We start from the raw sequence: 13,160 nt of genomic DNA, 5'->3' as shown, positions 1-13,160 counted from the left end.
GCACAAGAGTGGGGAGGGTCAGAGGGAGAAGCAGACTCCCTGCTGAGCAGGGAGCCCCTTGTGGGACTCGATCCAGGGACTCCAGGATCGTGACCTGAGCCGAAGGCAGACGCTTAACCAACAGAGCCACCCAGGCGCCCAGTCCTTTTCTTTTTTTGAAGATTTATTTAGAGAGTGCACGTGTGCACGTGCAGGGAGCGGGGCAGAGGGAGAGGGAGAATCTCAAGCAGACTCACCACTGAGTGTGGAGCCCAACTTAGGGCTTGATCCCACGACCCCAAGTTCATGACTTGAGCTGAAACCAAGAGTCCCAATACCCAACCATCTGTGCCACCCAGGCGCCCCAATCCTTACTTATGTCACTTCTTTTGTTTCTGATTTTGATAATGTGTGTCTTCTCTCTTTTCTTGATTAAGTCAGCTAAAGGTTACCAATTTTGTCAGTCTTTTCAAAGAACTAACTTCCGATTTCACGGATTGTTTTTTTCTCCTCGTGTTTATCCTTTTTCTGTTCTGTTGATGTCCCCTCTCATAATTATTATTCCTCTACTTCTGATTACTTTGGGTTTAATTTGCTCTTTTTCTTGTATAACAACCTAGAAGCTTTGATTATTGTTTTGAGACCTTTTCTGTCACAAGCATTTAAAACTCTACATCCCTTCTATCACTGTTTTAGCTGCATATCCCGTACTTTCTCATATGTTCTGTTTTTATTTTCACTCTTTTCAAAATATTCTTTCATTTTCCTTGTGATGTATTCTTTGAGCAAATGGGTTATTTAAAAGTATATTAATTTTCAAATATTTGGGGTATTTTTCAACTTTCCTTATATTGTTGATATATAATTTATTTTTTTGTAGGCACTATACATACTTTGATTTGAGTATTTTAAAATTTATTGAGACTTGTGGCTTAGCATAGAGATAGTCTTTCTTGGAAAGTGTTCCATGCTCACTTGAAAATTTGATTGTGTGCCTGATCTTGTGGGGTGGAGGGCTCTGTCGCAGTTGTTGGTTAGATCAAGTTGGTGGGCGGTGGCAGCCATCAAGTCTCTATCCTTGCTGATTTTCTTGCTAGTTCTATGAATATTCAAAATAGAGTATCGAACTCTCTATAATTATTGAATTATTTCTTTTTTCAAGACCGTCAGCTTTTCTTTTATGTCTTTTGGGCTCTGTTGTTAGATATGTGTATATACGTTTATAATTATTGCATCTTCAGGATGTGCCAGTCCTTTGTCATTATGAAATCTCTTGAAAGAGTTGTTGTCTTCAAGTCTGTTTTGTCTGATACTAATGTAGCTATTCCAGGTCTCTGATTTCTGTTTGTATGCGTACCTTTTTCTGTCCTTTTACTTACAGCCTACTTGCATCTTTGAATTTCTTTGAATATTGTTTTCCTCCCACGCTTGCCCTCCTTCCTCCTCTGGGGCTCCCACCTCATCCCTGTCTATGTACTTGGTGGTGTTTTGCTGGGCCTCTGAGGCCCTGGGCATTTTTCTTCAATTTTTATCTCTCTGTTCTTCAGACTTTTTTTTTTTTTTTTTTTTTTTTAAGAGTTATTCATTTGTTTTAGAGAGGAGAGCATGTGTGCATGTGCATGTGAGCAGGGGGAGGGGCAAAGGGAGAGAGAATGCTCAAGCAGACCCCCTGCTCAGCAGGGAGCCTGCCGTGGGGCTCTATCCCATGACCCTGAGATCACGATCTGAGCCAGGGTCAAGAGTTGGATGCCCAGGCACGCCCCCAGACTAATTTCTGTTGATCCATCCTTCCGTTTACTGCTGCTTTATTCTGCCATCTCTGGTCTGCCAGTGTTGGAGAGCTGTAAGGGATTTTCCATTTCAGTCATTGTTCTTTTCAACTCTAGAATTTCTCATTGGGGATTTTATTTTGTATAGTTTTTAATTCTTACTGCAATTATCTTTGAGTCATTATCATATTTTCCTGTATTTCTTTAAATGTGGTTTGCTTTAATTCTTTTTTTTTTTTTTTTTTAAGATTTTATTTATTTATTTGACAGAGAGAGACACAGCGAGAGAGGGAACACAAGCAGGGGGAGTGGGAGAGAGAGAGAAGCAGGCTTCCCACGGACCAGGGAGCCCGATGCGGGGCTCGATCCCAGGACCCCGGGATCATGACCTGAGCCGAAGGCAGACGCTTAATGACTGAGCCACCCAGGTGCCCCTAATTCTTTTTATATACTCACGATGGCAGCTTTGAAGTCTCGTGTGCTAAACCCACTTTTGGGCCCGCTCAGCTTCTTTTGGCTGCTTTTTTTCCCCTGAGTGTGGGTCATACATCCCTATTTCTTGCAAAATGTCTCATAATTTTTTGCTGAAAATCGGTCATTTTATTTTTTAAATTTTTAAGTATTTTTTTTAGTTTCAGGGGTAGAATTTAGTCATTCATTAGTCTCCTATAACACAGTGCTCATTCCATGAAGTGCCCCCCCTAATGTCCATCACCCAGTTACCCTAATCCACCCCCCTCCCCTCCAGCAACCCTCAGTTTGTTTCTTAGAGTTCAGTGTCTCTTATGGTTTGCCTCCCTGTCTGATTTCTGTTTTTTTTTTTTTAAGATTTTATTTATTTATTTGAGAGAGGGAATGAGATATAGAGCATGAGAGGGGGGAGGGTCAGAGGGAGAAGCAGACGCCCCGCTGAGCAGGGAGCCCCACGTGGGGCTCAATCCAGGGACTCCGGGATCATGACCTGAGCCGAAGGCAGTCGCTTAACCAACTGAGCCACCCAGGCGCCCTCCCTGTCTGATTTCATCTTGTTTTATTTTTCCCTCCCTTCCCCTATGTTCATCTGTTTTGTTTCTTAAATTCCATATATAAGTGAAATCATATGGTATTTGTCTTTCTCTGATTGACTTATTTTGCTCAGCATAATACCCTCTAGTTCCATCCATGTCTTTGCAAATGGCGAGACTTCATTCTTTTTGATGGCTGAGTAATATTCATGATATATGTATTGTGTGTGTGTGTATATATATATATTCTTCTTTATTCATCTGTCAGTGGACATCTGCGTTCTTTCCATAGTTTGGCTATTGTAGACAGTGCTGCTATAAACATTGGGGGCCGGTGCCCCTTTGAATCACTATGTGTGTATCCTTTGGAGAAATAGTGCAATTTCTGAGTAGTAGGGTAGCTCTATTTTTAACTTTTTGAGGAACCTCCACACTGTTTTCCAGAGTGGCGGTACCAGCTTGCATTCCCACCAACAGTGTAAGAGAGGGTTCCCATTTATCCACATCCTCGCCAACATCTGTTGTTTCCTGATTTAATTTTAGCCATTCTGACTGGTGTGAGGTGGTATCTCATTGTAGCTTTGATTCGTTTCCCTGATGCTGAGTGATTTGAAGCATTTTTTCATGTGTCTGTTGGCCATTTGGATGTCTTCTTTGGAGAAATGGCTGCTCATGTCTCCTGCCCGTTTCTTAGATGATGTAGTATAGTAGTGTAAGATACTGATCCCCGTATAGGATTCTGCAGGGTTCTGCAGAGTAGGTTTCCCACCATCTAGTGAGGCCACTAATGCCTGGGTTCTGTTTTTGTTTCAATTCTCCTTTTTATTTTCAGCCTGGCTTACTAGGAGTTGTCCTTGTGCGTGCATTGCTTAGTGCTCAGCCAGTGATTAGTGAGATGTTGTACTTAAGTACTTGAGCCTTTAAGCTTCTGCCCTCTGCTAGGAGATGTATGTGTGGCTTGGGGAATGCAGCCAAAGTTCAGACAATTTTGAACTCTTCCTGGCTTTTATTTTTTTCCCAGGGCTTTCCTTTGCATCTGTGCTGCTTCCCAGTCATCCAAGGCTGTGTGGCCGGCTCAGGGCCGTTGCGGGTCTTGTCTGCATGTGTGTGCAGCCTTCTGGTTGCCCAGGGAATGTATGGAGGGCCCCTCTGGCCCTCTGGTACTCTCATTCCCAAGACCTCTCTCCTGGGCTTCTAGGTTGTCTCTGGTCTGCTCTGGCCCCGAGCAGGACCGTGACTAAAGGCCAGCAGAGTTGTGGGCTTTCTCCATTTATGTCCTCGCAGGTTTACTGTTTTTACTGACCGTGCTGCCAGACAGGAGGGTTTTTCACCCTCTACGCCTAATCAGGTAAGCTCAGTCTGGCAGTGACGATGCTGGTCTTCACGGCCAGTCTGGCTCTGGTGGCTCTGGGGTCTTAGACTGAGCTGGTGGGTAGGAGTAGCTAGCCCCAGGCAGGAAATCCACCCCACACTCCACTGTTTTTACCTGAACCCAGCGGTTTTTTGTGAAGGAATGGTTCTCAACTTCCTTGCTTTTGGTGAATTTCAAATGTTTGGGGGTTTGTGGGTTTTCGGACAATTTTGTCAAATTTTATAGTTGTTTGGGGGTGCAAGAAGATTTCCAGACTTCTTTATTCTGTCATGTTAGAAGTCTCTATCTGTCCGTGTCTTTTTAAGCTGATGGCATTTCCAACTTGACACAGGTGTCTAAGAGTAGATGACGTAACATAGCGTGTTTCATTCAGTGAGGCCGCCGTGTGTGGGACGGGGCAGCGCCGCTCGCTGTGAAGGCGCGGGGAGAACGGGGTTGGTCTCCTGTATCTCCTGTGCTCCATTCTTCTGTTTTTGAGTGGACAGTGGATTAAAATGTTCTCTGGTCATAACTATATAAATCTTGACCTTTTAAAAACTTACTGCAGCTATAATTCTAGATTTAAGTATTTTTTTTTAGGGCGCCTGGGTGGCTCAATTCTTAAGCGTCTGCCTTCGGCTCAGGTCATGATCCCGGGATCCTGGAATCAAGCCCCGCATCGGGCTCCCTGCTCCGCGGGAAGCCTGCTTCTCCCTCTCCCTCTGCCCCTCCCCCTGCTCCTGTGCTCGCTCGCTCGCTCTCTCTCTCACAAAAGTAAATCTTTTTTAATCATAGTGTTTTCAGTTACTGACATATAATTAAGATGATTTAATTCTTTTTTTTTTTTTTAATTTTAGTTTGTTCTTTCAGTTGAAACCAAGACAGAGAGTTGTCCCTAGGTGGCATGAAAAGCCATACGAATGGAATCAGGTGAGTGAGACATAGTGCCGTGGGGACAGCCTGCTGCCAGGAATGACGGGCTTGGCAGGTGCCGAGCAAGGGTTGTGGAGGGTCCCGAGAGAGTAGAAAGGGACAGGCAGTGTGGACGGCTCTTCTGTTCATGGGGTGGCGTCACGGACCAGACAGGCTGTCTCTGGATGCCGTGCTCTCTGTGAGGCCCAGGGCGATGGTCCTGTCACTTTGGATGAAGCAGTGGGAACGTCTGGATGAGCTGTCCCCGCATGTCGGTGCTGGCCCAGTCTGCTCGGGCTCACAGTGCGCCACAGCCGAGATGGCTTAACCGGCAGACAGTTTTCTTCTTCTTCTTCTTCTTCTTCTTTTTTTTTTTTTAAAGAATTTATTTATTTGACAGACAGCGAGAGAGGGAACACAAGCAGGGGGAGTGGGAGAGGGAGAAGCAGGCCTCCCGCCGAGCAGGGAGCCCGATGTGGGGCTCGATCCCAGGACCCTGGGATTATGACCCGAGCCGAAGGCAGATGCTCAAAGACTGAGCCACCCAGGCGCCCCCATTTATCTTCTTCTAGTTCCAGTACAGCTGGGCCGGGTTCTGGTGAGAGCCCCCTTCCGAGCTTGGAGACACGCATCCTCATGTGGTGGAGAGAGGTGATCTCTCTCTCATGTATCTTCTGAGAAGGACTCTAAGCCCGTCGTGGGGGCCTCCCCCTTGTAACCTCATGTAACCCCACTCACCTCCCGAAGGTCCCTTCTCCAGACCCCATCACAGTGGGGATTTGAACTTCAGCGTATAGATTTGGGGCGCAGGTCTGTCTATAGCAGTTGTGAAGGGAGGGCAGGGCCCATCTGGGGCGCCTGGACATTTACATTTACATGCAAAGTTATAAAAACTGAATAAAATTTTACTTGAGGGGAAGGAATTAAGGGAGGGGCTTCTAGCTTTAATTCTAGAGCCAAGGGCATCTTTGTAAATAAACCAGCTGCAGTTGAAGTGAGAAGATGCTCCTGGAGGTGCTGTTTTCCCATCCTGAGTCCAAAGGAAACTTTCCTTGTCTTGTGTGCCCCTTGACACCGGTGTCCCTCCTCAGAGCCCTCAGGACCCAACCCTGGAGCCAGCTCCCTGTGTGCACAGAGCTTAGCCCAGGTGACAGGAGGGGCACCAGCCACCTCTCCTGCAGACTCTGTCGGGGTGTTCAAGCTAATAGCAGGACTTAGTTTGAAAGCAGAACTTTATTTTGAGGTTGATATGTTTTAGAAAATGTACACATATTTAAAAGCCTGTAACGAAGCTGCAGTTCATGTGTACGCAGGAAGGGGTGTGTGCGAGAGCTTCAGGTAAAGGTCACTGGATTATTAAAGGTGAGTTGTCAGACGCACAGTAGTGAGTGCCGGAAGAGAAGGGAAGCATTCTGGAAGTACGTCTGGAAACTGAAAGACTACTTCCTCCTGTCTTACACGTCTGTGTCTATGTGTCTCGTTGTATTTACTCAGTTTACTTATTTTAGTTGATGTCCGGAAGGGTCCATTTTCTAGAACGGTCTGACTGGTCCTTTTGTCTGCCCCGTCAGGTTGATCCAAAGCTGGTCATGGAGCAGGCTGACCGGGAGAGCAGCCGAGGAAAGAACACCTTTCTCTACCAGCTCCACAAACTGATTGTTCTCAGCACTTAGGTGTGCCGGCAGGTTGTAACCCAGCTCCTCCCGGGGAAACTGAGACCCGCCACACAGACAGGTGGATTAAAGGCTCCATCTGCAGACTGACTTCTCTCTGTATCTGAACGTTACAGTCTTTGCCCGCTGCATCCGAAAGGTCTTCTCCATCCCTCTTCCTCTTCCTATGTGGGTGGTGGCTGGAGAGTGGTGTTTCTGTTCAGGTGGGAAGGATTGGAAAGTCTAGTCTTTTCTAGAAACAGAGAATCACTGTGTTAAAGATTCTGGGAAAAACTGATGAAAGAAGACTTTGGAAAAAGAGCTGTGTTTTGCTTTAAATCTATTAAGGTAAATATAAATAGCTGAACATGTAAGGTTCCAGTATGTGCTAGTATGTTCTTTTTGTTACAGTGATTTAATCCTGGGATGTAGGGGGAACCAAGATCCCCAAACCTCAGTTTACCACAAAGGAGAGCTGCATGTTTCTCAAAACCATGTGGCACTTTCTGTTTTTTTTTTTCTGTGAGGGAAAATATTTAATTTTGGTAAAAGTAACTTCAGTTTTGTATATTTCACGTTTTTACCTACGTTACAATTGTAAGTCTAAATTTTGGAAATCAGATTACTTGGCAACTAGTATATTTATGTTAAAGCAATAAAAGCATTAGACTGAGTTTCTGTTTCTGACAGTTTTTAGTCAGAGGAGATTAAAATGTATTTCATTCATTTTTTTTTTTAACTTTTTAAATTTTTTTTTATTTTTTATTTATTTGCGAGAGAGAGAATGAGAGACAGAGAGCATGAGAGGGAGGAGGGTCAGAGGGAGAAGCAGACTCCCCGCCGAGCAGGGAGCCCGATGCGGGACTCGATCCAGGGACTCCAGGATCATGACCTGAGCCGAAGGCAGTCGCTCAACCAACTGAGCCACCCAGGCACCCAAAATGTATTTCATTCTTTTTTTAAATTTTTTTATTTTTATTTTTTTAAGATTTTATTTATTTATTAGAGAGCACAAGAGGGGGGAGCGGGAGAGGGAGAAGCAGACTCCCTGCTGAGCAGGGAGCCTGATGTGGGACTCGATCCCGGGACTCCAGGATCATGACCTGAGCCGAAGGCAGTCGCTTAACCAACTGAGCCACCCAGGCGCCCAAAATGTATTTCATTCTAAAACCTCAGAATTTAGAAAACTGATAAAGGGGAGTGAAGGCCCCCGTGAGAGCGAAGTCCTGTGGGTCAGGGTTGCACGGGACCAGCAGTGACCGTGAAGCCCACAGGAAGACTCCCTTGCTGGCGTGAGGGTCTGCCTGGGGCGAGCGGGAGCGGAGCGGTCCACCTCAGCCGGCGGGTTCCAGCCGGGCAGTTTGAAGCTGGAAAATCCGAGAAGCATGTGTATTTGGGGACCATGGGTGGTGACCAAAAGCTCGTGTGGAGGGACTGGGAACCCGGCAGTCTGGGGAGCTCCTGTAAACTGGGGGCTCAGCCAGCGCTCTGTTGGGCCTTGTGGGTCCACAGGGCCGGCGGTCAGCAAGCCCGCTGGGGCGCCAGCGGTGTGTGTGTGTCACTGTGTTGCTGTCGTGACCTTCTGGGCGCCATCGCCCGGGTCTCACTTGTGCCCCCATTCTTGCTGAGATCTGAGCCAGAGTGGTCCAGGTGGGGCGTCCTGGGAATGCGCTCCCCAGCTGTGGGCAGGAGGTGGGTACCATGCTGCAACACAGCCTGTCGCGATGCCTGAGAGCTTGAAGGTCAGCGTTCCCACTTGCCTTTGACGGGATATCTCACCTGGCTGCTTGCTCTTCACTTTGCCAGGGTCCAGGGCGGGCGCCATGGTGATCCAGGTGGGGTCCCTGTGCTTTCTGCTTGTTTGTGTTCCAAAGTTACGTGAGTGGTGAAAAAATGAAATAGTACTGAAAGACTTGCTTAAAAAAAATCCAGCTCCTTTGTTTCTCTGGTTCTAATCCTTAAAGAAAACCATTCTGACTTTTTTTGTCCAGAATTGCCTCCATCTTGCTGAGTATTGTATTAAGTAAATCCTGCTGCTTCTCGATTTCCACCATAGTCATTATTTACTTGCTGCTAGAATGGGTAAAGACTGAGCTCTCTACCGCATCCTGTACCTGATTTCCCCACCACCCATGCTGCAGCCACATCCTCGTCGTGGTGTCCTTCTTCTTTACAACAGCGACTTCGTAAATACTACTCCTTCAAAACCAGGTTGCACACTCGATCGCCTCTCTTCTCCACATGGCTTGAAGTTAAACGGTAATTGCCTTGTTGTTCATGTGCACACTTCTCTGGTCCCGTGGTGTTTTTAAAGTTTTTATTTTAATTCCAGTTAGTTAACCTACAGTGTAATATCAGATTCAGGTGTACAATATACTGATTGACCACTTCCATACATGACCTGGTGCTCATCACAAGTGTGCTCCTTAATCCCCATCACCTGTTTCCCCCATCTCCCCACGCACCTCCCCCCGGTACCATCAGTTTGTTCTCTGTAGTACACTTGATCTTAGCCAAAAGGCTGAGAAGCGATGTTCTTTATAGTAAAGGGTCTGTTTCCTGGTTTGTCTCTCTTTTTTCCCCCTTTGCTCATTTGTTTCTTAAATGCCACATATGAGTGAGAGCATATGGTGTTTGTCTTTCTCTGACTGACTTCACTTAGCGTAATACTCTCAGATCCATCCATTTTGTTGCAAATGGCAAGACTTCATTCTTTTTTGTGGCTGAGTAATATTCTATTATATATATAGACCACATCTTCTTTATTCAATTGATAGACACTTGAGCTGCTTCCGTATCTTGGCTATTGTAGATAATGCTGTTACAAACATAGGGATGCATGTATCCCTTTGAATTAAGTGTTTTTGTATTTTTTGGGTGAGTGCCCAGTAGTGTGATTACTGGATTGTAGGGTAGTTCTATTTTTTTTTTTTAAGGACAGTTCTGTTTTTATTTTATATCTTTTAAAGATTCTATTTGTCAGAGAGAAAGGGAGAGAGAGACAGCAAGCACAAGCAGGGGGGCAGTGGCAGGTAGAGGGAGAAGCAGACTCCCCGTGTAGCAAAGAGCCCGATTCAGGACTCCATCCCAGGACCCTGGGGTCGTGACCTGAGGCGAAGGCAGCCGCTTAACCAACTGAGCCACTCAGGCATCTCAGACAGTTCTATTTTTAACTTTGAGGACACTCCATACTGTTTTCCAGAGTGGCTGCACCAGCTTGCATTCCCACCGACAGTGTAAGAGGGTTCCCCTTTCTCTGCATCCTCCCCAACATCTGTCATTTCCTGTGTTGTTGATTTTAGCCATTCTGACTGGTGTGAGGTGGTATCTCATTGTGGTTTGGGTTGGCATTTCCCTGATGATGAGTCATGTTGAGCATCTTTTCATGTGTCTGTTGGCCATCTAGGTCTTCTTTGGAAAATTGTTCATGTCTTCTGCCCATTTCTTTTTGAAAAGATTTTATTTATTTGATAGAGACACAGCGAGAGAGGGAACACAAGCAGGGGGAGTGGGGGAGGGAGAAGCAGGCTTCCCGCGGAGAAGGGAGCCGGATGTGGGGCTCGAGCCCAGGACCCTGGGATCATGACCTGAGCCAAAGGCAGACGCTTAATGACTGAGCCACCCAGGCACTCCTCTTCTGCCCATTTCTTAACTAGGTTATTTTTTGGGGGGTTGAGTTTGATAAGTTCTTTATAGATCTTGGATACCAGCCCTTTGTCTGTAGTGTCATTTACAAATATCTTCTCCCATTCTGTGGGTTGCCTCTTTGTTTTGTTGACTGTTTCCTTTGCTGTGCAGAAGCTTTTTATCTTGATGAAGTGCCAAAAGTTCATTTTTGGTTTTGTTTCACTAGCTTTTGGAGATGTATCTTGAAAGAAGTTGCTGTGGGCGATGTCGAAGAGGTTACTGTCTATGTTCTCCTCTAGGATTTTGATTATTTCCATGTTTTTAAGGAGTTATTTATGTTCTTAGTAAGTAATACATGTACAGGATGTGAGATGAAAAGTTTTCAAGGGTGAGGAGCAGAAGGCCGTCCCGTCCCCAGCCCACCAGGAGCCTCGCCCGTGCGCTCTGTCCGGGGCTGCTGTGGGTGGAGCGCGCCGGGGTGCCCCGTGCTCACAGAGCCGGCAGCGCAGCGGGTGGAGAGCGGAGACAGCTGTCAGGCAGTGGTCGGGGCTGTGCTGTGGGCGGTAACGTGGTAAGGACCCAGCAGGAGTGTGCAGCTCTTCTGTCAGGGGCCGGGGAGTGAGGGGCTTAGGCTGTTGCCTCTGCTCTGCAGAAGTCACCACAGACGGCGCGCTCATGAAGTGAGGTGGGTTCCAGCCACACGTGCTCTGCAGAAACCATGTCCACCCGTGGCCTGTAGTTTGCCGACCCTGCCGTAGGGACAGGTGCGGGACAGTGGCTCTGCCTTCCGAAGGGAAAGCCTTTCTGATGGGGGCACCGCACGCAGAGGCCTGATGTGAGATACACGCTGGTATCTGGGGAAGGGGGCCCTGAGGAGGGGGCAGGGACCGTTAGGAGGGGACGCTAGAGAGAAGTCCGGTCGGGCGCCACGGGGTGGAGTCTTGGACTCTGAGACGGTGGGCTCTCCGAGGGTTTTGAGCGAGACAGTACCGTGCCTCGACTGACTGGCCGAGAGAGGGTGAGCCCTCTGCAGCTGAGGCCCAGGGGGACGCTGGCGCGTGGCTGTGTGCCAGTGGGAGAACAGACACCAGCGGGGTCAGATTCGAGAAAGCCCAGAGAAGACCGTTCCCAGGGCCACCAGAGCTGTGTGCCGAATGGTGGCCTCTCAAAAGCTATGTCCGTGTCCTAACCCCCTGAATCTCCTGTAAATGTGACCTTATTTGGGAAATAAGGTGTGGTTTTCCTTTGAAGCCACTTTGAGGGTGTGGGTAGGCTAAGGATCTTGAGATGGGATCATCATCCTGGGTTTAGGGTGGGCCCTAAAGCCAGTGGCACGTGTCCTTAGAAGAGACACACAGAGGAGACAGTGGGTAGAAGCCATGTGAGGACGGAGACAGAGACTGGAGGGATGTGTCCTGCCAGCACCTTGATTTCAGCCCCCTGGCTTCTAGAACCCAGAGGGAATACATTTGTGTTATTTTATAAGCCCTGGTGTATGGGGCTTTGTTACGGCGGCCCCAGAAGCTCATCCAGCTTTCCAGAGATTGTCTCTTTGTCATACGGAAGCAGGCTCAGTCTGTTTTCCTGGGTGTTCGCACAGCGAGGATGCTGATCTGTACCTCAGTGTTTCCAGTTAATATTTGTTGTGGATCATATTTCCGGATCTCTATACATGCTTTTTAACTGCTTCGTGGTATATATAGTTTTATGGCTGTCTTATCATTAACTTTATAACCTCACAGTGGACATTTGGATAGTTTCTCGTCTTGTCATTTTATATAGTGTTGCAGTGACTATCCTTGTACATTTACATAACGTATAACAAATTCCTAAAGTAAGAATTGCTGGGTTAAAGGGCATTTAGTAAAGAATTCAGTTAGTAGGGGCACCTGGGTGGCTCAGTCGTTAAGCGCTGCCTCCGGCTCAGGTCATGATCCCAGAGTCCTGGGATCGAGCCCGCATCGGGCTCCCTGCTCCGTGGGAAGCCTGCTTCTCCCTCTCCCACTCCCCCTGCTTGTGTTCCCTCTCTCGCTGTGTCTCTCTCTGTCAAATAAATAAATAAAATCTTTAAAAAAAACAAAAAAAAGAATTCAGTTAGTAGTAGTTAGCAACATTCAGATGTTGCCACGCTGCCTTCTGTCCAGTTGGTACCATGCACATGTGGCCCCGCTAGTGACATGGGGGTGCTCCTGTCCCCCATACCTGCCCCGCCACAGTGTACAGACGGCTTGTGATGGCAGGAGATACCGTTTCTGTCAGGTTAGTCATTTTACTTTGAATGTACCGTTATGAGTGAGGCCAGCATCTTTATACACCAGGAGCCATTGGTTTTTCCTGTCACCGGGACTGTTTGTATCTTTAGTCAGGCTTTCTTTGTGTTAGATGTCATATTTTTGTAGTGAGGAAATCATCTCTTCGTGATAACCAATTACTAGTATTTTCCCACTTGTCATTTGACTTTATCATGTTTTCCTTTTACTGTGTGAAATCTAGTCTTTCATTTTTATGTAGTCAAATGTATGAATCTTCTTTGTCTTCTAAAAAGACCCGCGTTTTGAGTCTATTGGAAATATCCCCCATGCTTGCTTCTAGTGCCCTGATGGTTTCATTTTGTAAATTAACTTTTTTGAGGTAAAATTTACATACAACAAAATGCACCCATTTTAAGTGTGCAGTTTGACTTTTGACAGTTGTCCACATGCATGAGACCACCATCAGAATTCAGGTAATGAGCATTTCCATCACCCCCAGAAGTTCCCTTGGACTTACTCCTTTGTAGATAGTTCCGCACTCCCGCTGCTGCCCGCGGCCACCACCGAACTGCCTTCTGTCACTGTTGCCCTCTTGGGCCAGATGGCTCTTCGCC

General features: G+C 46.9%; 1 protein-coding gene across 3 annotated transcripts in view; it reads left to right on the top strand.

The window, feature by feature from the left end:
• TDRD9 (tudor domain containing 9) overlaps window positions 1-7,341 on the top strand; it is a 46,719-nt gene extending 39,378 nt beyond the window's left edge. For 2 of the 3 annotated variants that reach the window (XM_081829815.1, XM_081829814.1), the window contains 2 exons: window positions 4,961-5,033; window positions 6,587-7,341. In XM_081829815.1, the coding sequence (XP_081685941.1) occupies window positions 4,961-5,002 (42 nt within the window). In that variant the 3' untranslated portion in view covers window positions 5,003-5,033; window positions 6,587-7,341. Of the gene's footprint in view, window positions 1-4,960; window positions 5,034-6,586 lie in introns of those variants that run through there. The other variant, XM_081829817.1, reaches the window with a different exon arrangement.
• The last annotated feature ends 5,819 nt before the right edge of the window (window positions 7,342-13,160 follow it).

The sequence above is a fragment of the Leptonychotes weddellii genome, chromosome 9, assembly GCF_054177405.1.
Source record: "Leptonychotes weddellii isolate Sample4059 chromosome 9, ASM5417740v2, whole genome shotgun sequence".
NCBI lineage: Eukaryota > Metazoa > Chordata > Mammalia > Carnivora > Phocidae > Leptonychotes > Leptonychotes weddellii.
This window is presented reverse-complemented; position numbering and strand designations above follow the sequence as displayed.